The sequence below is a fragment of the Callorhinus ursinus genome, unplaced genomic scaffold, assembly GCF_003265705.2.
Source record: "Callorhinus ursinus isolate GAN/ISIS: 27379988/994484 unplaced genomic scaffold, GSC_fseal_2.0 scaffold3, whole genome shotgun sequence".
In the NCBI taxonomy this organism is placed as follows: domain Eukaryota; kingdom Metazoa; phylum Chordata; class Mammalia; order Carnivora; family Otariidae; genus Callorhinus; species Callorhinus ursinus.
In genome coordinates, this window is record NW_027397065.1 from 31365507 (window position 1) to 31390018 (window position 24512).

The 24512-nt window shown below is 49.2% G+C and overlaps 1 protein-coding gene across 3 annotated transcripts in view; it reads right to left on the reverse strand.

The window, feature by feature from the left end:
- Positions 1 to 24512, reverse strand: part of ERGIC1 (endoplasmic reticulum-golgi intermediate compartment 1) — a 104259-nt gene that overhangs the window by 48610 nt on the left and 31137 nt on the right. Inside the window, exons 1-2 of one of the 3 annotated variants that reach the window (XM_073889906.1) lie at positions 4702 to 4763; positions 2663 to 2835 (exon numbers count right to left, since the gene is read on the reverse strand). In XM_073889906.1, the coding sequence (XP_073746007.1) occupies positions 2663 to 2828 (166 nt within the window). In that variant the 5' untranslated portion in view covers positions 2829 to 2835; positions 4702 to 4763. Of the gene's footprint in view, positions 1 to 2662; positions 2844 to 4701; positions 4764 to 24512 lie in introns of those variants that run through there. The other 2 variants (XM_025867526.2, XM_073889910.1) reach the window with 2 other exon arrangements.

The following is a 24512-nucleotide window of genomic DNA, read 5'->3' on the forward strand; positions in this document are numbered from 1 at the left end:
CACCCACCTACCTACCTTAAAATGAACAAAGATGAATTCCGAGTGAAGAAGGAAGAGAATAAGAGTTTGCTGGGCGCCTACTACATGCCCTGCCGTGGGAGCATGAACAGCCACCCTGACATCTCACACTCGTGCATGATGGGGGCACACACCCCTGTGAAGTGTGTAGAAATGGCGGCTCAGAGAGGAAGAGACCAGGTCCGGGAACACACCGGAAGGCAGGTGGGGGGACAGGCCTGGAACCTGTGAATTCTAGAGGCAATGCCCTAAGAAAAGAAACCCCAAAATCTAGGACTCTCAAGTGAAGAGCAAGACAGGGACATCCCCAGAGTCCCAACCACACCTCTAAAACCAGACCAACCTATAGGATCCTAGAATGACTCCCCAATTCTCCAAACACTGAAAAAGCTATATGGGGCAGTATTAAAGGGTTTTACTTTGTTTTGTTTTTTTTTTCTCCTTTTCATAAGAGGTAACACATACACATGATAAGAAAAATAATCAAGCTGCTTAAAAAGGCAGAGGGTGTTGAGTCTCTTTCTCACTCCTGATCTGCAGCCCCCTGCCCAGAGGCACCAGCATTATGGTCTTGCATTCTTCCACAGGCATTAAGCATAGACATATACATCCTTTTTTCCTCTAAGAAAACAACAGCAGAACATAGACAACCTTTTCAACCATGCTTTTCTCACTTGGCAACCTATGTCTAAATACATGCCGCATGAGTTTATACAGAGGGGCCGTGTTTGCTTGCTTGCTTTTGTGGCATAGAAACAAATTTCAGATGTCTTCTCCAGCAGCTGGACCAATGCGCTGCACTCCTGCAGCCACCCGTCCTACCTTCCCGGCTCATGTCCTTCTCTTTCTCACCTACAAACTGCAGCTAGGACACACAGGAAAGAATCCCCCCCACCAGGCAAAGCATCCTTCACCTGGAATCTTCCAGGATCACATAGCACCGGCGTTTCAGAATCATATTCACCCCTCCCAAACCGCGCTCAGGCCCCAGCAACCCACTAGATGCTGTAACGAAAGGCCCAAAATAGGGAGGTACTTCTGAAGGTCAGTGTTGACCTAGACCAAGCCAGGTCTTCTAACTGCCTTCCTTCCCCCAAGCCTGCAAAAGGGCCCCAAACCTCTAACTCAGTCCAGATCAGAGGATGGAGGGACAGGGATTGGAACGCTCCTTTCTGAAATCTGTGTGCTCTGTCCAAGGCCTGGATGAAGCCTGGTCAACCCAGCAGGTGGACACAGTAAGCACTGAGTCTGCTCAGCTGAAACCCACTGTCCAATAGCCCTGATCACAGACACTCTGTGACTGTTCACCCTACAAGCGCCCCAGACTAGGAGGACAGACACAATGTCTCAGTACCACAGTGGCCCCAGCGTCTAGCACAGTGTCTGGCTCAGAAAAGGTACAAAATAAGTATTTGTTGAATGAATGAATGAATGAATGAATGAAAGACATAAAGGCAGGTAGGAGGTATTTCAACCAGAAAGGCCTTTCTGATACTGAAGGCTTGATGAGGGTTTTCCATCCATGTTTGGGCAAGAAGCTAAGGCTCTCCGATACCAGACTTCTTCTGGTACAGACTCAGGCAGTGGACCGTAGGACTGTGACCCCCTAGAGAACACGTGCGAGTGGGAAACCCGGTGCAGTCCACAAAAGGGGACACTGGACCCAGGACCCAACATCCAAGACTCTGGGAAGTCAAGGAATTTATCCAAGGCCAAACGGCCTCTTAAAGTGAAGGAGGCAGAATTCAAACCGTGATCTGTGACTGTCCAGCGCCCTTGCTGTTTCCTTCAGTTATTAATAGCACAATCGCAGCGTAATGAGACAGGATGGTTTTGTGTCTGCTGCCCTGCTAAGCCGTGCATTCCTCAAGGACAAAGACCGAAGCCCATTCATCAACACGATCCTGGGACTTGGCACGGGACCTGGCCCCAGGACCTAGTTAATAAATATTTGTTCACTAAATGGTAGCTAAGGGCTGGCTTCCCATGGCTCACGCCTTTTTCCTCTTGTGTAAAGGAATTTGCTGTCTTGCATGCTGTGGCTGGGACTGCAAATCAGACCACATCCCTGGAGGGCCATCTGGCAGTACCTTCTAAATTTTACAATACATATGCCCTTTGACCCAGTAATTCCTCTTCTAGGAAAGCTACCTTACAGAAATAACCATACAAGGATATAAAAATATATGGACAAGGATGTCTGCAATAGCAATAAATCGGAATCAAGAATGTCCACCCCAGGAGGCTGGTTACATAAACTGTGGGTCGCCCAGATGATGGCAACTGTGGATTGCCAGACACAGCGGGAGGGTGGAATGTAGTGGGCCATCTATGTGCCGGTATGAAAGGTATCCAGGATATATCAGTTGGAAAAAGGGCAGGGAAGAGTGGTGTGCACGGTATGCTCCCTTCTCTGCTTCCGACAACGATATCGGTGTATTCAAGCGTGCATCTATTTTTTAAAACTTCCAGGAGGATACAGACCTGACTGTCACATATACTTGATAAGGGTGAGACCACAGAGACCATGAAGCAGAGGTCTGAACTGATGGCTGGTGGCAGGGAGGGGACAGGACACCTCACTTAAATTTCTGTGACCAGGCTCATAAACTAGTAGAACAGATAGATGGAACACGCCCCTTGCCTCTGATGTGCCTTGAATATCCTCTCCGTGGGGGACGCAGGCACCAAGCATCACAGCATCCGCTGTCACGGACCTTCACAGGCTCCAGGAGGTCAGTGACAAGAGGAGGGTAGTCCAAGCACTGAGGACTTTGCGCATATCCCACACTTGACAGGCGGGAACTCATTTATTCCCTGGATCAGAAAACTGAGAATCAGAGAGAGGTGAAGTGACTTGCCCAAGGTCATTAACCACTAGATGGGAGAATGAACCCAGCTCTGCAAGACCTGAAGCCTGTAGGGCATGCATCCTGTTACTGGCTGTTCTGTTTCCTTCCCCAGCGATGTGGAGATTCAGGGCTGCAGAAGGCACCCACACACCAGTGAGGGAGGGCTGGGCAGGCCCAGTTGGGGTCAGCCCCAGGTCATCCCCCTACCTGACAATGGCCCACCCTGGGAGGCAGCAGTGGGTTCCAACCTCACTGCCCAGCCCCCAGGGCCCTGCTCAGGGGACAGTCCACGGGGAGGGTCCCTCCCCCCATACCAAGCACTGGAGAGGCCAGCAGGGGGGTCAGGCGGGGGGTACAGGAGGGGTACGAAACCTCAGACAAGTCACTTCACCTCTCTGGACCCGTTTTCTCATCTAGAATATGAGGTTATGAAGTATTCCTGCTTGCATGGCACTTTTAGTTTGCTTTTAATAAACTTCTCATTGTTGAGTAATACTAGAGGCACAGATAGTACAGAGTTCTCATACGCCCCTCATCCAGCTTCTCCTTACGTTAACATCTTATATAACCATGGTACGGTTGTCAAAACGAAGAAGTTAACACCGTACAATACCATTAGCTAAGCCACATGCTTCACTCAGATTTCACCAGTTTCCCCACTAACGCTCATTTGCTGTTCCTCGACATGACCTGGGATCCCACTTTGCATTTAGTCATCCTGTGTCCTTAGTCTTGAATCCACTGACAGCTCCTCATTCCTCCTTTGGTTTTCAAGACCTTGTCACTTTTGAAGAGTACTGGCAGATGTCCTAGAATGTCCCCCAACCTGGGACTGGCTGACGTTTTCCCATGATTGGACAGGCTTGTCCTTTTTTGGGACGATCCCTCGGAGGGGAGGTGCCCGCCCTTCCCATTCCATCCCATCGGGGGTGCGTGACGTCCACAAGACTTCTCACTGGTTGACGTCAACCTTTATCACTTGGTTGAGGTGCTGTCTCTGGGTAGCTCCACAGGAAAGTTACTCTCTCCTTTCCGTTCTCTGCTCTTTGCAAGTGTGTCGCTGAGTCCAGCCCATTCTCCAGGAGAGGAGAATGAAGCTTGACCTCCTGGAGGGGGACTTGCTCAGATACATTATTTGGAATTCTTCTCTAAGGAAGCGTCACCCCTTCTCTCCCACTTATTTACATCTGTACGGACTCATGTTCCTTTTTGGTAATTCTTCAGCACATGAGGCAACTGTGCCGTGATCTGTTACTCAGATCGCCCCAGGGTTGGTCTTTGGCCCCCTTCATGGTGCTCCTGTTTCCTGCTGATGCACCTCCAGCCTTCTCTTTCCTCTGGAGCTTCTTTGCTTTCTGGCCCAAACTCGATCCACGCTTATTCTGTGCTCTTCCTGCCCCAGCCCTGGAAACAGCTATTTCTTCAAGGAGCCTTGGGTCCTTTTACTGAAGACTGGCATTTAGAAACCAAAATCTGGTGTAATTATTATTATTATTTAATGATTAAAAACACGCTTATGTCAAAAATTCCAGTAGTCTAAAAGGTGTAAGGGCAAAAGTAAGTCTCCCCCGACCCCTGAGCCCCCGTCTCCCTTCCCAGGGGCAATTACTATTGATGATTCCGGGTGTATCCTTCCGGAAACAGATGATGCCTATACCTTGCAGGGTTATGGTGTGGACAGATGAGGAACTACATGAAGGGCTGGCAAGATGCCCATCCTTTCTCCTCTCCTTCCTTCCTCCCTGGTTCAGCAGCTCTGCACACGGAGAGCAGGCCCAGGTATGGGATGGGGGGAGGGGCGGGGGGCAACGGCAACAAGGACACTACTCACTAATGGCCCCGGTGTATGTTGGCTGCGTGAGGTCCTTGGGCACCTTCCTGTAGATGTCAAACCTGCAGAGAGCAAAGGGAACAGGGGTGAGGTGGGTACAAGGGGGCGGCTCTCAGGCAGCAGGGGAGATGGCGTCAGCCGGCATGCCACCTGGTCGGCGAGCCACAGTTCTTCCCAGAACCAGCTTCTCCCACTCTTTCAGGCCACCTCCTCCAGAAGGCCTGCCGGACGCCCCTCTGAGGGGACCCTGCCCTTAGGGTAGTACTGGTAGTACTTTCTCACAACACTTAGAACTACCTGAGACGACCTCCGTTTGGTTACGTTCCTGGGTTTGTCTCCCCCCCACCCCCCCCATCACAATGGAACCACCACAAGGGCAGGGACCTTGTCAGGTTTTGTCCTCTGCCATGTCCCCAGACCCCAGCATGGGCCTGGGGCATAGCAGACACTCAGTGGGCACTTGTGGAACAAACGGAGCCCACTTCTTGGGCTTCGCTAACGATGAGGAAATAGGGGAACGCAGTCTTTCCTGAGTTCCATGACGGCACTGCGTCCTTGCCCGGGGGCGCCTCTCCTCCCCCTCTTCCCTTTCCTGCCTCCCCTTCCCCCTCCTGTTTCCACTCCCCCTGCCCCAGCCCCTGCAGCCTGCCTGTGGGGATTCTCAACCCCAAGGCACCAAGTTAACGTAAAATCCTGCCCGAGGCCCACAGGCTCGGGCGTTTGCTTGCCACGGCTCTGGCTCCGTCTGACGGGGGTTTCCTCCTTAGACACGGAGCAGATGCCTTTCTCTCCTATGGGTCCCACCAGAGCAAACGAGGGTCATGGGGGTGGCAGAAGATTTGGGGGCTTGGGAGGCAGACAGACATGGTGTCATTCTGGCCAGCTATTTAATTAAGAGTTCAGGCCTTGGAAGCAGACCACCCTGGGTTCAAATCTTGGGCTGGTCTTCCTTGCTGTGTGACTTTAGGCAAACGGCTTCACCGCTCTGAGCCTCAGTTTCCTTGTTCGTGGCTACTAGCACCAGGCCCTGCCAGGCCACTGAGAGGAGTATGGAAATGAATGCCTGTGGTGGATTTACACAGCATTCACAGACGAGGCTCCTCGCACACTTGGCTTCCTTCCTGTCACTTGAACCTGAGCAGACAGTTCTCACCAAGCGGAGCTCTATCACCAGAGCTCTAAGTCCACACCGTGCTCCCCAGCTCTCCGGCAGGACTTGGCATGGTGAAGCTGCCGGCCGCTCCAGCTCTCAGGGGTGACCAGTTGGCACGTGGTTCCCCTTCGGTGATTGGGAAAAGCTGTCAGCACCCCGCTAACCTCACTGCAATGACTTGGAATCTTGCGTAAGATCTGATATTTGCCTACCGTGCGCTCACTCTAATTGCACGTGAAACGTGCTGGGTTTCCTAACACCTCAGGGGAGAAGATATTCCTGGGGCTGCCAAGTTAAAAGGCAACACTTTCCCTCCTGCCTGTTCAGCTACCCGCCATCTGTTCTTGGGCCCCTGAGGGGCACTAGAAACGGGCTGGGAGTGTGGTCGAGAGGGAGGGGTCCACGTGACTCAATTATCCAGACCTACTCATTTCCCCTATTCTGAAACGCTGACCCCTTTCGCTGTGAGAGGCATATGAGAGGTAAGAACATGTATGAACTGTGGAATTAGCCCACCTGGGGTCAAACATGACTCCACACTGTGCGACCCTGGGCACGTCACTGACATAACCATTCTGTGCCTCAGTTCCTCTGGCTGTAAAATGGGGGCAACAATACTATCTCACAGCATAGCGGTTAGGACCAAGTGGCTTCATGCATATAAAGCACTTAGGACCATGCCTGGCTCCCAGGAAGTATTATAAGATATTTGCAGTTACTATTACTAATATTCATCTGACTGGGGCGCCTGGGTGGCTCGGTTGGTTAAGCGACTGCCTTCAGCTCAGGTCACGATCCTGGAGTCCCGGGATCGAGTCCCGCATCGGGCTCCCCGCTCAGCGGGGAGTCTGCTTCTCCCTCTGACCCTCTTCCCTCTCGTGCTCTCTATCTCTCATTCTCTCTCTCTCAAATAAATAAAATCTTTAAAAAAATATTCATCTGACTAACATTTATGAACACCTACTACGTGCTAAGTCCTCTTTCAGGCACAAGGGACACAGGTATAAAAATCAGCCCTTGGCCCCATGTGCCTATAGTTTAGCAACAGAGACAGACGAGGCAATGGAAAGAGGATGCCGTGGTGCTCCTCACGGGGTTTGCTGAAGGTGCCGGAGGAACCCAGGAAGTGTACCTGGGGTAATCCATGAAGCTTCCGGCAGCAGGCGATGTCTGATCAGAGCAGGAGGCTCGGAGGAAGGGTGGGTGGAGCCATAAAGTAGTTCAGGGAGAGAGAACAGCAAGAGCAGAGGCCAAGAGAGAGGACTGAGCTTGGCATGCTGGAGTGCGGAGCTGACGGGCACGCAGTGCTAGGACAGGTGGGAGGGCCGGGCACCAGGGAGGTGGGAGGGGCTTACAGTCCAGCTTCCCCGTCCAGTTAATATCAGGTCAGCCAGGGCCCACAGGCCGAAACTGGGCCTCATAGTTTAAAAGCTATAAACCATCATTCCAAGACTGGGAGTTCGATGGGAGGTTAGAGGCTGCTCAGGGTGGGGAGGTGGGGGTAGCTGGGGGCAGAGGTTAGAACCTGGTGAGGGTGAAGAGGAGAGAGATGGGAGAGTGATACACGGGTGGGGGTGGGGGGGACACACTAAATGAATATGTAAATACAGTGAGGATAATGGGGGCCAGGGGCCTCACTGTTGGGGAAGGGAGGTATATATGGAAAGAAACATAGAATAAACTGTGGTGCTAGAGTGGATATGGAGGTTTCACTGTGAATTCATGATTTTCAACAGATACAAATACAGAAATACACGTCATATTCACATACATTTCCTGCCTCCTTCCATGAGAGGGTCCAGGAACAGTGACAGCCAGATAGCAAAGAGGGCACCTGATACTCAAATGTTGGCTTCTAAATATCATTCTTTGCTCGGAGAAAAGGCTGGTTCCAGGACTAGGCAGGGAAAAAACAAGATGAACTTGGAGCACCTTATGTCAGAAAGCAAGAAAGTGTTCAAAGAATGATGGGGACACTGGCCAAAGAAAGGACAATGTGAGCATTAAAATCAATAATCATAGGAGTAGATTATAAGCCATTGGATAAAATAGGAAGCCACAAATCTATATAAAGAAATGAATAAATCAGAAGTTTGATGAGGAGCAGGATATTTCTTCAAAGTACCTCCCCACAAAACCCTTTTTAATTACAAAGGGAAAAAGAGTAACTTTACAGTTGAGAAACTTGACATCATCTTAACCAAGTGACCAAAGTGAGTGTCACCAGTAAGGAGACATATCATGTGCCTCCTGATCTGACATACTGGGGAAGGCACACCATAAAGTCCTGTGGGGGATCTTGCTCAGAATGTAAAACCTCAAATGAATCATGAGAAAGCAACACACAAATCCAAACTGAGGGTTCATGAGTGGCTGGTACTTGTCAAAGTACCAATGTCATGGGGCCAAGTAAAGGCTAAAGAACTTTCAGAGATTGGAGGAGACTAAAGAGACATGACAACTAAATCACGCAGGATATCCTGGATGAGAAAAAGGATACCAGTGGGACAATGGCTGGGATTCAAATGGGATCCATGTATCAATTAATACCTCTGTATAGTGTTGTTTTCCTGGTTTTGATAGTGGTATTTTGGTTATGTAAGTTGGTAGGTAACTTTTGGGGAAGTGTGGGTCAAGGGCATGCGGGAAGTCTTTGCATTAGTTTTGCAAATTTTATTGTAAGCCGGAAATTCTGGCAAAATAAAAAGTTAAAAAATGTGTTTAATTTAATGGAATTTAAGAAAAACAATTTAAGGAGGAGATTTCACATAAAAATCCCACACAGCTGCTTTCTTCACACATAGTGGGTCCCTGTAGGCATCTGATTTTGAGGGGCTGGCTTAACAAATGTTTGCTGGGTGTCAAGAGTATGTCTTTGTTGGGGGTAGGAAGAGTGGGGGGAAGGCTGAGTGAACAAAGGTCTAAGAGAGGAGGGTAGACTTGGGCCAAACAAAATACTGGAGGCAATGGTGATCAAAGGAAAGAGGTGCTTTGGAGAGAGTCACTGATGTGAAACCAAGATCACTGCCCAGCTTGTGCTGGGTACTTTTACACACACACATTCACATTTAATTCTTATGATAACCCTGGCAGACACGGATATCCCATTTTTCCAACGAGAAGACTAAGGCTAAGCTATAAGCCACTGGTTCAAGGTCACCAAGCCCGTGACCAGTATAGAGCTGGGAATCAACCCCAAATCTGAGTCATAGACCATGGTCCTTCCACTACCCTGTATACTTGTGGGAATCAGTATAGAGCTCACCCACTGGTAAGTTAAAGTCTCAAGGTTTTGCTTACTTTTCCACAGATGCTGCCCTAGAGCAGGTGGGAATCTCCTGGAAGACATGGACCAGCTCAAAATACATTAATTTATTCAACAGATACTTACTAAGCACTTGCTAGCCACATTCTAGGTGTAGGAAAATGGAAGTAGTGAAAGTAGACACGGGTCCTGCCTTCATGAAGTTGCCAGTCTAGTAATGCTTTGGACTCCTTGAGAAGGGCCACCTAAACAGAATGTTCTCTAATAACTACTCCATTCCCACACCACAAATCTAAACTGGGGAGCGGTGGTGGGGTAAAGGGAGAACTGAAAAAGACCCTGGGTACAGAGCTGACCACAAGCCAAGTGAGTCAGCAGTGAATGTCACTAAGAAAACGGGCCACAGGAAGGCTGGTGAGAACCCAGCATGTGACAGACTGGGAAGTGAGCCGTTCTCTGACTTATATTAGTCAGTCCCTCATTGCGGTGATGTGGTGATGCGATTAGCTGTGGCCACCCAGTGTCAAGAGAATATGGAGGAAAGGGTAAAGAGAGTGGAGGAGGGGGAAGGGATTCTTACTGTATATTCAGTGTGTGCTCAGCTCATGCTATGCCTTTGACTGGCATGTTCTCACTCAATTCTCTTGGCCAACCTTCAAGTTAGGGATTTTTAGCCCATTTTATAGATGAGGCTCAGAGAGGCTGGCGGTTTAGCTCAGCTCACACACCTGTGAACTGTCACAGCTAGGAATCTGAATCCAGGCCTAATTCATGTTCTTGCTGCTTTTCCCAACAATGTGGGGACAAACCAAGACCATTTCAGTGGAAAATACATCTTAGGAAAAAAGGTTAAAGAACTGGAATTGTTTAGCCTCAAACAGAGAAAGCGAAAAGACGGATTCTTTATGGTTGTCAAACAAAAACCACTCTTTTCCTGCCCTCCCCCTAGACTGTGATTTTCCCAAAGACAGGACCTGGGCCCTCTTCCTGCCCAACCCAGGCCCTTGGGGAATTACCTCAATGAATGCATCTGTACAAAGATAAGACCCACTGGCTGGTCCTAACAAGATTAAGATGAAATGGATAGTGGGGAAGCTGCGGCTTCAGGGGTTCCTTGTACTGGATATTGAGGAATTTTCACTTTGAAAAGGGGGGGCAAAGTGGGCTAGAATCCAAAGTAAGAGAACCATCAGCTGGACTTAAGGAAGACTGATCGGGATGCCAAGCGCCAGGAGAATGGGAGGCAGTGACTGAAGCTAGGTGGGCAAGAGGTTTGTCACCTGCTAGGAGAGGATGCAATCACAGAGACCCCACAGGGGCCTCCTGCCTTCAACACTGTCCACTGTCAGGTCTAGAAGGTACTCTGAGATCACTGTATCCAACCCATTCATTTTACAGGTGAGAAAATGAAAGCCCCAAGAAGAGGAGTGACTTGTCCAGTCCAAGGTATCATTAAACTCAAAATATTTAAAACAGAAACAAGCCAATAAAAAGTTTATTAAATCCTTGTTATCTCTTATGCTCTTGAAAAGCCATATGCTAGTGGTTCTCAACCAGGGGCAATTTTGCGCCTCCCCCCCGTCCTGCTGCCCCAAGACATTTGGTTGTCACACTGGGGAGTAGGGGTGTTCCTAGTACCTAGCTGGGTTGAGGCCAGGAATGCTAATACATCCGACGATCCTACAATGCATGCGACAGTCCCCCGCAACAAAGGATTACTGGCCCCAAATGTCCGGAGAAATTAAGTTGAGAAACTGTGTTGTATGCAGAGCAAAACTTCACATGTGGGAAGCTCATTTTCCCACTGAGTCTGTGTTCTGTCTGAAAGGCGGCCAGTTTGCCTCTGCTCCCGCTGGGTGAAGTCATGGCCACGGCCTCAATTGCCCCCACGGAGACCAGGAATCTGGATTAAGCAGCTTTTCCCTCTCCCTTTTGCTCTGTGCCTGAGAAGGAAGAGCTCACTTGGAGAGACCTGGGCAAAGGAATCCACAGAGAAAAAAAGTCTACCTGGACTTGTGGCTTACTATGATGGTCCAATAGGTACCAGTGTCACTATTTTAATGAAACATGCTGAATCTATGCCTCTAACTCATTTTGCCCTAAGATAAAACATACATCGACATTAGTACTAGAAGTCAATGAGAATATAGGATTTACTTAACAGAAATGCACTTTACATGCCATATCTAGCCTACTGAGTGAGGAATGGCTGCATAACCTCACCCAAAATAAACACGCATAAGTCTTCTTCTGCTCCCAAGCAAGGAAATTGCCGCTGGAAATCTCTGACTAATGGATTTCTTCTGTAATTTCTTTTCATAGCAGAATGCCTCAGCTTTGCTATTTTAACTTTTGCTGCTCGGGACCTCACTTCTCCCCTGCTCCTGTAGATGAATCTCAGATCACTCTGTGGTTCGCCATATGTGGGCGGTTACCAGGCAGGCACTCGTGATGTCACTGTTTCCAAGGCTTAATGAAATTAGACGCCATTTAGGAGCAAGTCATTGGAAGTGGTGGGTCATTCGTCCCAAAAATAGCCAGCAAGGCTTTTCGTTGATGCTTTGGCCTGGTCACCCCTGCCCACCAAGCCTGTCAGAGCCTTCGGTGCCAAGTACCAGGGAGTCAGGTGAAAAGTGTGCTTGTTTGTTCACTTACTCATTTCTTCCACCTTACTGAGAACTACTGGGGTGTGTGTGTGTGCGTGTGTGTGCGTGCGTGTGCATGCGTGCACGTGCGTGTGCATGCCGGAGGGCGCACAGAGGTCAATGAACACATCGGAAACAAGCATGGGCACAGAAAGAACCAATTCTTCTCTGGTTCTGGAAAGAACCAAGCACCCGTTCTACGGAGCCCTGGAATCCCCCTCACAGCCCCCTGAACCCTGTCCTTGACATTCAAACCGCTAATACGAGCCTACACCAATCTTCCCTCTGTCAAAAGAAAGGAAAATAGTCTGTCTCCCTCTCTAGCCCAGAAAGAGGTGCTCAGAGGGTGAATAATGACTATGACAGCTACACCAAGGCTGCCCCGCACCGTGAGTGACGACCGTGCACCCAGCCGTGGACTCAGGCTTGGCATTCGTCAGCGCACACCCTTTTCACAACCTGTGCAGTAGATATCATCCTTCCCCCTATTTCACTTGCCCAGGACGCAGGAGCGGGATTCAAATGCCTGCAGTCTAGCTTCGGGACACATGCTCTAACCACTGTTCCACATGCCTATGTGAAACAGGGACACAGGCCGGGAGCTGGAGGAGTGGAGGTCTGGGTGGTGACCCTCTGTGCACACACCATTACCACATGCATAGTTTTCTCTCTCCAGCCCATCCCCCGGGGTTCTCTCTCTAAATATTGGTGCCTATGCAGAGGTCTCGATCAATAGGGTGTTCCCCCAGCTCCAACTGCCTCCACTGTGACCCTTCCCATCCCAGAATACCTTCTCTGACCACAAAGTCCTAGTCTTTTCCCTCTCCTCCTTCCCACAGAAGCCACCAAGTCTGGCCAAAGAGGAAGAAGAGCTTCTAGAAGGCCCCTCCTAAGGCAGCCTCCCCAACCTCCCCGCGCTCTGTGGACATATACATTCCCGGCACAGCCCCAAGATGGCTGTAGAGTCCTCCATTCCTACTGGACTGAGACGTGTCAGATCTGTTCCTCAATCTCCTGTGGATTGTGCAGGGCTTCGCCCCTTAATGGCATTCAGCAAATTCCAGATGAAAATACAAAATGACATTTGTGCAGGCTATTCATCACAGCACCAGTTGTAATAGCAAACTGGGTTCCATCCAAATGTCCATCCAAGCGGGACCAGTTAATAAACTATAGACCATCCATAAAGTGGAGGAAGATACAGCTATAAAGGGGAATGAGGAAGGTCTCTATACAGTAACAGAAAAAAAGCAAACTGTGGAACACTGACTTTGTTAAATTTTATGCCTACGTTTTATGGGGAGGGTAGTGATAAAAATAATTACACCCTTGCTTACATCTTCAAATTTGTGAGGTAATTGCCACAGATATAATTTGTAATAGCCACAGTCACCCATCAATGGACACCTGGATAGACAAATTACGGCATATCCACACAATGGACTATTACTCAGCAATAAAAAGCAATGAAGTAGTGACGTGAGCAACAACATGGATGATCCTTAAAATAATTATGCTGAATGAAAGACAAATTAGGGTACATGTGGTATGATTCCATCTACATAAAATTCTCAACAGTGTTTTATGGTTTTCAGTACATGGGTCTTGAACTTCTTTCGTCAAATTTATCCCTAAATATTTAATATTTTTTATGCATCTCCTAAGAATAAAAGTAACCATTTGTGTTAGCTTCTGGTTACACCTTCTACTGCTTCTTTTTGAAGATATAAAATTTTAGACAAGTACAAAGTAGTCTAGAGTGACCGCAGATTGTTAGTTGCCCAGGGAGAAAGGAAGAGAGGGACATGCGGAAACTTTAAGGGGTGATGGATACGTTCACTATGTTGATTGTGACGATGATTTCATGGACGTATACATGTTAAATTTCTCAAACTGCACCCTTTATTTATGTGAAGTTTATTGTATGTCAATTGTACCTAAGTAAAACTGTTAAAAATTTTTAATGATGGCCATAGCTAAAACACATCAAACACATTAAGCAATCTATGAGTTCATAACAACACTTCAGAAAACAAAAAAAACCCCTCTTCGGACACCTTTGGAGATACGAGGCCACCAACTCGTTATCCTGAAAACTAGAAAAATAAAGGGAAAGCACTTATTCTGACATTTTTTTTTTTTTGCATACAAATACATTTCTAAGTAACCAAATAGTTGATGAAGATGTAGGAGTAGACAGAATTCCACAGAATAATGTGGGAATATATTCCACAGAATAATGTGGGAAGACTAATAGAATTAGAAAAATCATCCCTGTGTATCCTTTGATAAAACACTGGATCTTAGCAATGATCAGAAACTTAATAATAGATGGACCAGGCTACAGCCACCTGAACCCAATAATCAACCTTAGTATCTTAAAGAGAAGACAACCAGTTATTCGGTACCTTTCGAAGCAATGCAATTGGAAGTACACAGCGTACTTCTTAATACCTGGCCCAGAATAACTTCACATTTCACCTTCCATTTAATCCTTATCCCACAGCAGTCTGGCCTCTGACATCAGCCTCCCCTCCAGTCTCTCTTCCTGCTCTAGCTAAGATCACCCAGGAGTTACTAAGGGCCAGATGCCATTGGCTCTCCTTGGTATGCCCCTGCACTGAACCTGCTAACCGTCCCTCCTTCCTGGATTTCTCTTGCCTGTCTAATTTCCACGGTATTCTCACTCTCTGGCACCCTCTCTGTCTGCTCCTTTGCCTCCTGCTATCCCTGACAACCGGGTGTGTGCCCAGGGGTCAGTATTTAGGCCGCTTCTCTTGTAGCTCCCAAAGCCAATTCATCCATGCCTTAATTTACTGTGCCAAGTTCCACAGAGACAGGAGAAAGTCAACAAGACAGATGTGGTCCCTGTCCTCGCAGAGCTCACATGGTAATGCCCAAGGAGCTTCCTCATGCCCAGGTGCATCCCACCTGCCCCTCACACTTGATATGTCCAGAACAAATCTCAACAGCTTCTCACACAAAACCTTTTCTTAGGATCCCAGAAGGAACCTCAGGGATCGTGGAATCCAAACTCCTGCAGCTTCAGATAGTTGCAGTAAAAGAGAAAGGGCAGCAGTATTCTGTGTTAAGGGACAGGCCCCCCCGACTCTTTTGAAGTCACCGTCTTTGTTCTCTTGGGGTTTCCAGATGCCTGAGCGTGGTGAGGTGTGCTGTGCTGTGTTGGCTGTGGGGACATGCTGCTGAGCAACACAGTAAAACCGGCTAATCAGGAAGGTGACCAAGATATTCTCCAAGAGTGTTTTAGATGGTCTATCAGAAAAATGGGAGAGGCCTCGCTGGGCCGGACAATGCACTTTACCTGTTACCTGGACCTGCGCCAGTCGGGGGAGAACAAAGCTCACACACAGCAGTGGCGGCGGGGGGGAGCTAGTCTAATAGCTCTAAATCCTAACGCGATCTGTTCCTTGAGAAATCGAGCAAGCTTGCTCCTACCTGAGGCCCTCTGCCCTTGCCATTCTCTGTATCTGGAATGTTCTTCCCTCAGATGTCTACATGCTTGCTGCCTCACTTCACGTACATCTATATTCAGATGTCACCTCCTTGGAGAGGCCTGTCCTGGCCACTAACTAAAACACCCCTCTCCATTTCCTTGCTCTATGGTTTTTTTCTTCTTGGCACTTAAGATCACTGTCCGATTTTATGTTGTGTTATGTGCATTTGTTGATTGCCTGATTCTGCCATTAGCATGTAAGGTACAGGAGAGCAGGAACTGTGTCTGCCTTTGAGTTCCACTATATCCCTAGAGCCTAGAAAAGTGCCAGGCACACAGTAGGTCCATAGAAATACTTGTGGAATAGATGCAGGAGGCGGCTTTTCTCCAAGTGCGGTCCTTGCACCACTGCCTCAGAATCTGCCTGGTAGCTGATTAAATTTGCAGCTTCCAGGGCCCCACTATGGAATGAACTAAACCAGCATAGGGGTAGGGAGGGCAGGCATTTGAGAAAAAAAGTGCACTTCAGAAGATACTGGTGCATGCTAGAATTGCTAAGGTATCAGCTGTGTGTTGATTTCCAACTTCAAATTTGTTTCCTAAGACTTTCAGTATGTACCTACCTGAGTTACCACAGGTCAACAGAGGGATGAGAAAAAGAACTGGCATTTCCTGGGCTCCTACCCTATGGGCCAAGCCCCACTTAGTACACTTGACCTACCCTATCCCACTGAATCCTCCCTACTGCCCATAAGATGCCATCAACAAATGTGTAAACCAAGGCTCAGAGAGGCCGAGCCACTTGCCTAAGTTCACACAACCAGCAAGAGGCAGAGTTAGGCTGGAACCCTGGGCAGCCTGACCCAGAGGCTGACCCTCACCCTGACCCTCTTTGGCCTCCCAAAAACTCTGCACTAGGCTCTGGGGGCCCTTGGCCATCCACACTCAGCATTGCCCTCCTGTGCCTGCACGGAGTCTGGCACCGACAGCAGGCTGTGGGCACTTGGTGAGCAAGTAAAGGAGGAAGGGTCATGGAGCTTTGGAACTGTGGTGTGGTGTCACCCTGAAGGGCCTGGCAGAGCACCGCCGGATGGGGGCCCCCTCACCCCCGTGGGGGCTCCCCCGCCCCCCCGCTGCAAGAGCTCAATGAGCTCACGCTCTCACAGAAAGAGGAAAGGCCTGGTGTCGGAGCCTCAGGACACCAGGGAGCTGGGGTTTGGCTGGGAGTCAGGCTTCCCACTGTCAAGGCCACCAGGAACACAGGCCAAGGGACAGCAAGGGCTCCAAAGTGTTTCCAAATCACTGGAAACAGGACGCAGCCGCCAGCCCCACACCAGGACACAACATCATCCCGAGAGTGGAAGCTATAAATGGAAATGTATTCTTAGAGGGGCAGAACATGAGTGGGGGTTTTTCAGAAATGACCCATCATCGGATAAAAATACAGATGGCATTTAAATGCTGAGCGGCAGGAGCTATTCCGGGGACTGGGTTCTCATCCCAGCGGCTCCCAGCCAGGGCACGGCCTTCAACAGAGATTTAAAAGGAGGAAACCACCGGGGCTGGTGGTTTTAAGTTTTGGAGCAGAGTATTTGGAAGAAAGATATCTGTGGAAGGTGCCCCCTTTGGGGAGAGCCCGAATGTCACTTGACCTCCATCTGCACCTGCCCATAATTCAGTTTTACTCTGCACTATGAGACTACCTTTTGGACAACATTCTCAGCTACCTTAAGAAGTGAGGGCTGAGTTCTGGCGAGGCCTGGGGATAAAAGCCCTTAGATAGGATCAAGATTTTAAAGAGGTTGGCAGGTCAAAGAAAGCAGAATAAAGAAAAACCTGGAGGTGGATCTGATGGCATGGAAAGGGGAAAGAGAGTATTTAAGTAAGCCAGCCTCTGTGCTCATGACAGCTCACTGAATCCCCAAGACTCTCCAAGATACAAAAACGAGATTCAGCCCTTTTTTACAGAAAAGGAAACTAAGGCTCAGAAAAGACTGTGTAGAGTCGGTGACTCTGGGCTGAGATCCTGAGCCTAAAAAGAAAGCAGAAATGAGGCTGAGAAAAAGGGCAGAAGGGTGTGTCTCAGGGAGAGCAATAGCTCCTGATAAGGTTCGTCACTCCAGAAGCCCAAAGTCACTCAATTGGCATGTGGCGAAGCTGGGACGTGCACCCACACGAAGGTACTGTGCCAGGCTGGGAAGCAGCGGTGCGCTTTAGAAAGCGAGGCCTGGCTCACAAATTAAAAGATGAAATTTTTCAGACAGTCCCATGGGAAAATGCATAAGGAAAGGGATCAAAGTGCCCTCCTTGATGACCATTTTCATTTGGGCACATCTCCGTACTTTTGTTTCATAATAAACAGGTTATAAACGAAAAAATAAAGACAGGTAGGGTCTTTAGGAGAACTGGCCCTAACTGTACATTACCTGCCCTCCCTCCCTCCCACCCACCTCATGGCCCCACCAACACTCTTTGTTCCAGAGAGGCCCATTCTGTCCCAGCTCCGTTCATTTACATGCACTGTGCCCTCTGTTTGCATCACCTCTTCTCTCTCCTCCTCCACCAGCTCATTCTTTCTGTCATGATTGAGTATCTATTGTATACCAAAAACTTCCAGGTGCTAGGAATACAACAGTGGCCAGACACAAAACTCCCTGCCTTTGCCTAGCTTACATCCTAGTAGAAGAGACAAGTAATAAATGAACTAATATGTCAATGCCGATAAGTATTATGAAGAAAAATAAACCAAGCTAGGAGACAGAGTATAATATAGGTGCTGTTTTAGATGGGGGGTGGGGGTGGGGAATGGCTATCAGAGAAGCCCCATCTAACAAAGTGACATGCAAATGGGGATCTGAATGAAGTGAGATAGCAGCCACGTGGATATCCAGGGAAGAACAATCCAGGCAGCATTGATAGCAAGTGCAAAGGCCCTGAGGCAGGAAGCATATTTGGCAGGCTCCTGGAACAGTAAGGAGGCTGACACAGCTGGAGTGGGAGGAGACGTCAGAGGACCCAGTAATTTTTTTTTTTTTTTTAAGATTTTATTTATTTGACAGAGAGAGACACAGCGAGAGAGGGAACACAAGCAGGGGGAGCGGGAGAAGGAGAAGCAGGCTTCCCGCAGAGCAGGGAGCCTGATGTGGGACTCGTTCCCAGGACCCTGAGATCATGACCTGAGCCGAAGGCAGAAGCTTAACAACTGAGCCACCCAGGCGTCCCAACCCTGTAATTCTTTAAAACTCAGCTCACACAACCCTTTCTTTGAGAATCCATCTCTAATTATCCCCAGGCTGGCTGAAGCACCACCTTCTGGGCTGCCCACAGCCCCTGAGCTTCACTCTGTCATCGTAAGGCACACGGTGTGTTGTTACTACACATGTGTGAACTGTAATCATGAATGAAAGGCGCAACCCACTCCATCTCATTAACACTATCACAACTAGAAGTTGTGAACTCGCCCAGGGCAGGAACTGGCCTTACGCATCTTGGGTTCCCTCGCACTTGGCACTGCACTCTTAAGTAGGGAGCATGCACCATCTTTAAGTAACAAGAGGCCCACTGGGCCACAGAAGACTGGGTCTTTCGCAGGCAAAGAGCTCACCTGAGATGTGCAGGTGAGTACCTTTTGAAAGCCATGGGCTTCCTAACCACCCACCAGCAATGAGACTTCACAGGGGAGGCCTACAGGAGGCAGGGGTGAGTAACAGAGGGAAGGAGGGGAGAGGAGGAGAGGAAGGAGACCTCCTCCCCACCCCATATTGTCAACATCTGCCTCATCCCTGCTTTCCTAAACAGTCCACAGCTTATCTAAGCCTTTGCTTTAAAAGGAAAGCCCACATGAGAAAATAAAAATACAAAACCACTAGGGAGTGACTATTCATAGATAGAAAATACCCTTTCCCTCTGAAAAAGATTCTAGGAAACATCAAGTTTCCCAAATGACTCAATGGGCCCAGGCACGGACCACCTACTGCTCACATCACCAAATGAGAGACAACCAGGCATTATGCGTCTCTGTAGGAAGTACACTCCCAAGTAGAAAAATGCCTACTGGGGCACCTGGGTGGCTCAGTCGTTAAGCGTCTGCCTTCGGCTCAGGTCATGATCCCGGGGTCCTGGGATCGAGCCCCACATTGGGCTCCCTGTTCCATGGGAAGCCTGCTTCTCCCTCTCCCACTCCCACTGCTTGTGTTCCCTCTCTCGCTGTGTCTCTCTGTCAAATAAATGAATAAAATCTTAAAAAAAAAAAAAAAAAAGAAAAGAAAAGAAAAATGCCTACTGAGGCCAGGTAGATACTAAAAATGAGAGAAGTCAGCTGGCTGGGGCCTGTGGCAAATCAAAGGGGCCAAAGCCCAGCTTAAGGGAGCAGACACCAGAAACTGATATTACACTGTATGTTAACTAACTGGAATTTAAATAACAACTTGAAACTCTAAAAAATTAAATAAAATTTTAAAAATTAAGGGAGCAGAAAGCCCCCAGCATGGCCCTTGGCTAAAGCAAGGAGTCCCAGGGTGGCCAAAAATCAGGAAAAAAAAACCCCAAAAAACCAAAAAACAGAAATCTTGGGTCCTATGTGAAATCACCAATTTAAAAATGATGGCGATGAGCTGCTGTTGTTGTTTTTTTTTTTTTTAAATAAAACAATAATACTTCTGTGGCTCAGATTTGGCCTGGGGACAATCAAATTTGTGAGCTTGGCCTTAAATGTTGAGTTTTTAAAATCAGAATAGGCAGTACAACTATAAAGACGGGAGAGGGCAAAGAGATCTAAATGTTCTAGCGCTAGAAGGGAACTGAGAGGGCGGGGCCCCCATGTGGCCAAGAAGCTTCGTCTCTGGGATCAATTCCAGGCTGCCCAGCTGTGAAGGCTGAGAAGGGTTAGCAGTGTCTGCCAAGGCAATGGGGACACTAGTGACATGCTTCCTGGGTATTTGGCAAGGCGAATTTAGTCCAGATCCATTTTAAAGGCAGAAAAACTGAGGTCACATGTGGGAACTATGTGTGTGTCCCAGCAGAGCTATTCCCACCACACCCAGATGCCCCCAACATCTTTAGGCTTTTGGAACGGTCATCTACCGAAGACTCATCTTAGAGAGAAGTCATCTTTAAACTGACAAAGCAAATCAATAAGAAAATTAGATTTTTACAGTGATTCATTTTGCCCATGGTTTCCTAGGGATGGAAAGTTTTCTAAACCACGAAGGGGGTCTGAGCCCCGACAGAGCCATTTGAGGATGCTGCGCATGGCACGCACACTGTCCTGCTCAAGGGCCTTGAGCTGGCTGAGGGGCCTGGCGCCAGAGGGAGCCTGGGCCCACTGGAGGGCCGCAGCCTGCTTTCAGCTCTCCTCCCTCCCACTCAGTGTGAGTCAGGGCTCTTGACTTCAGTGTGCTGGCGGCAGAGTCTTCAGTTTTACTTGGCTCCTGAGCAAAATGTACTTTTCCAAAGGCCATTGATTCAACTAAGCCTGAATTTTGCAATGCCTGGCAGTTGCCAGGCCAGCCTCCTCTGAGCACATGCTGTCCCAGGGAATGGGACCAAAGAATGTGGTTATCACCTCCCCTTACCTTCTCCTTCCTTCTCCCCAAATGGGAGCATCAGTCTATGCCCTGGCAGAGTCCACCGGCATGCCTGACATCCCTCTGGCCTCCCTTGGTTACCCAATTGCACAGTTCCCTCCCTCTGGCTCCCCACACCATGCATGCCCCTGGATTCAATGTCAAATCACACCTGACAGCAGGCCTGGACAAACACCTGGAAAAGACTAGCCCGCAGATAATCTAGCCAGGGCAGCCCCCACTTCCTGCAGAGACACACACTTCCCCTTTACATCCCTGCTGGGGCATGTGGGAAGAACACAGGTCAGGGGGCAGGCGGGTGGCAGCCCAGACAGTAACGAGTACCTTGTGTACCTGTTTGCTTTTTAAAAATAGACTGTTATTTAGAGCAGTTTTAGACTTCACAGCAAAGCTGAGTGGAAGGCAGAGATTTCCCATACAACCCCTGTTCCCCACACACGCAGGCTCCCCCAGAACCAGCATCCACCCCCCCCACCAGAGCAGGGCACTTGTTATGCTGGATGAACCTGCAGTGACACATCATTATCGCCCAGGATTCACAGTCTAGCCTACATCAGGGGTCACTCTTGGTGTGGTGCTGTTGTACAGAACATGGGATTGGACACATGTATGATGACATTTTTATAGTTTACGTGGATAATGACATCATTACAGTTTCATACCGACAGTCTCACTGCCCTGAAAATCCTGTTCTCTGCCTATTCTTTCCTCCCCCCTTGACAATGGTCTCTTTCCTCTCTCCAGAATGTGTTTACCTTTTCCAGAATGTCCTATGGTTGGAGTTATACAGTAGGCAGCCTTTTCAGATTGGCTTCTTTCACTTAGTAATATGCATTTAAGGTTCCTCTGTGCCTTCTCATGGCTTGGTAGCTCATCTCTCTCCAGCACCGAGCAAATCTCAGTGTCTGGATGTCAAAGTGTACCTGGTTTTTCAAACCCCAAGGAGTGGATCGGCAGGGCGAGGGGCACAACTGTCTCATGCATTAGCTGCATGCCTTTGGACAAATTTTCTCTGAACTCCCAGTGTTTGCCATTTGTAAACTGGGGACAGAGATGCCGATAACCTCATGGAGTGAGGACTGCATGTGGAAGTGCATGCCGGGCGCTGATTACAGTTCACAGCATGGAGCAAGCACGTGACAGATGGTAGCTGCAATTTGTCACCCTCACGGGTACTGTGGCTGTCACTAGCATTCATGGGCTTACTCCTGCCTTCTTTGCAGAGCAGCACGGAACGAAGTGGAGACAACCTGGGCTTTGGGCTCACAAAGACAACCTGGGCTGGGGTTCAAATCCTGACTGTGCTCAGGCAACTGGCTAGACTTCTCTGCGCTTCAGTTTACTCATCTGTAAAGTGCGGCTGGGGTGGGGATGACATCCCCCTCCTAGGGCGAGGAAATCAGTAAGTGGAATGCAGAAAGAGCCCTTGGCACCAAAGAGGCACCTACAAAAGCTTAGCACCCAGCTATGATGGAGAGGTCCTCAGCATTTCCTATGAACGGTCCCGCGGAGTGCACCATGCAGGGAAGGTAAATGGTGGGTGTATTTGAGGATGTGGGTGAAAACTTGCTGGTCAGTACCAGGGCCAGGAAGGGTGTCTACAAAGCCAAATGAGTGTGAGGAAAAATGAGTGCTGTCCTGCCTAGCCGGTCCCCAGGGGAGGTCAGCCCAGAGCGGCCCAAGAGGTCCTCTGCAGCCGGCCAAGGCCTGGCAAGCCGTCTCCTGAGTGTCAGATGACAGCAGAGGGCTGAAACACAGAGGCAGGGGCCAAGGGCGGCTTGTGGTTGTTCCTGCGGCCTCTAAGGGGTGGAACTAGGGACACGGGGAAAAGTTATGGGACACCACCAATCACACAACTCAACTGTGCCCGCCAGCGAGCTCCACGGAACTGCTGGGCCTGAACAGGAACCCGGCTGTTCTCCCACAAAACCATCTTGGCCTTTCACCCAAACAGGACCTGCCCACCTGGGAGGCCCCCTGCCCCACCTGTGCCCAGAACGGACGGTGGTGTGTCACACCCTGCCATTCAGTGCCAGTGACCCCAGGAGGGTGGCCCTGTCAGGATCCCCACTTTCCAGATGAGGAAGGTTAAGGCCGTCCAAGGTGGCACTGCGAGGGAGCCTTGGAGCTGGGACTCCAACCTTTGACTTTCAGATTCCCTACAGCTGGGCGTCAAGCCTGGAGTTGGCAGAGACTCCACTCAGTGGCCTCCCTGTGGATGGTTTTCCAACCCTCTGCATCGGCATTGTGGCCCACTCATTCATTCAGCATCTGTCCCAAGGATATCACTAGCATTGATTCTGTTCTGGATGCTGGGCTAGGCCCCTGAGATACAACATGTGCCAAACAAAGGTAGTCCCTCCCTGCCTGTAGCTAAAGTCAAGAAAACCTCCCTAACAAATGTGTTGTCAGAGAAGGTGAGCGGCCAGAAGGAATGGCTTGCACGCTTTCTGCCTTCTGAGGAATTGAGGCTGGAGAGTATATAGGTCATGGTGGGTCTGGAGAGGGTCTTTCTGGCTGGGAGTCCCAGCTCTGCCACTTGCTAGCTGTAGCCTTGGGGAAATTACTTCAATGCCAGGTGCCTCAGTTTCCCAGTCTGTCAAACAGTGTCCCCTCTCACTGGGTTGCTCTGAGAGAGTCCATGTGTTAGAATGTGGGAAGTGCTTACTTGGCATGGTGCCTGGCCCCATGAATGAGTGTTCACCACCCTACCCGTCACTGGCCGGAGGGTGTGAGATACAGAGCACCACAAGCATTTTCTTCTCGTCGAAGGAGAACCTTGTTCTCCCCAACAAGACCCTCTGAGAACTGCCCTGGCAGGGGTGGCACCAGTGGGCCCAGAAAATCAGGTCAGAAAGAGGGGCACGTGAACTCCCCATAGGTCCAAGATGAGACAGACACAGGGGCCTCAGGGACCCCCGGGTGAGAGCTGCTTCACACAGGTGGGAGTGTCTTCCCTGCACACCCACCTCCCACCCCTCAGACCTCCAACCCCTTTGCTCTCTTCCTGTTTCTCCCCAACTGGCCTTTCCTTCTGGACTCCGCTCCAACTCTCTGGACCTCAGTAGCACCGAGCTGAGGTTCCCAATTCCAGAAAGACCTGGAACACTAAAAGAATAAGTTTACTTTGGGCTCAGTAATGGAAAAAAAAAAAAAAAGCACATAACAAACACAAATTAAGGATCCATTAAGAAGTCATACACAGGCAGTAAAAATCTAACACACACAGGAAGGATCAGCAGCATACTCAGGAGAGCAGTTATACTGGGGTGGCTGTGGGGATGCATCAAAGATGGAAATCTGAAGAGAAAAGGCATATGGGGGCCTAAGTTTGTTTCTTACAGTGCGGGGGGGTTGGATTAATCTCTATGCTATATATGTCTAAAATATTCTATGAAGAATTTTTAAGAAGCTTAAAAGTACCAAAAAGTAATCAGACACTACAAAACAGAAAAGAATGAATTGAAGATACATGCCAAGTGGGTAAGTCCTACAGATGTCACTCTGAATGAAAGTAGACCCCCACACATCATATATAATTCCATTTACGTGCCATGAGGAAGAGGCAAAACTAACCAGTGATGAGGGAAGTCAGAAGGGCACCCTCTTGGGGCGTGGGGAGTACTGACTCGGAAGGGGCACAAGGGAGCCTTCTGAAGTACTGGGAAGGTTCTGGGTCCTGATCTGGGGGTGGTCCTGTGGCTGTGTG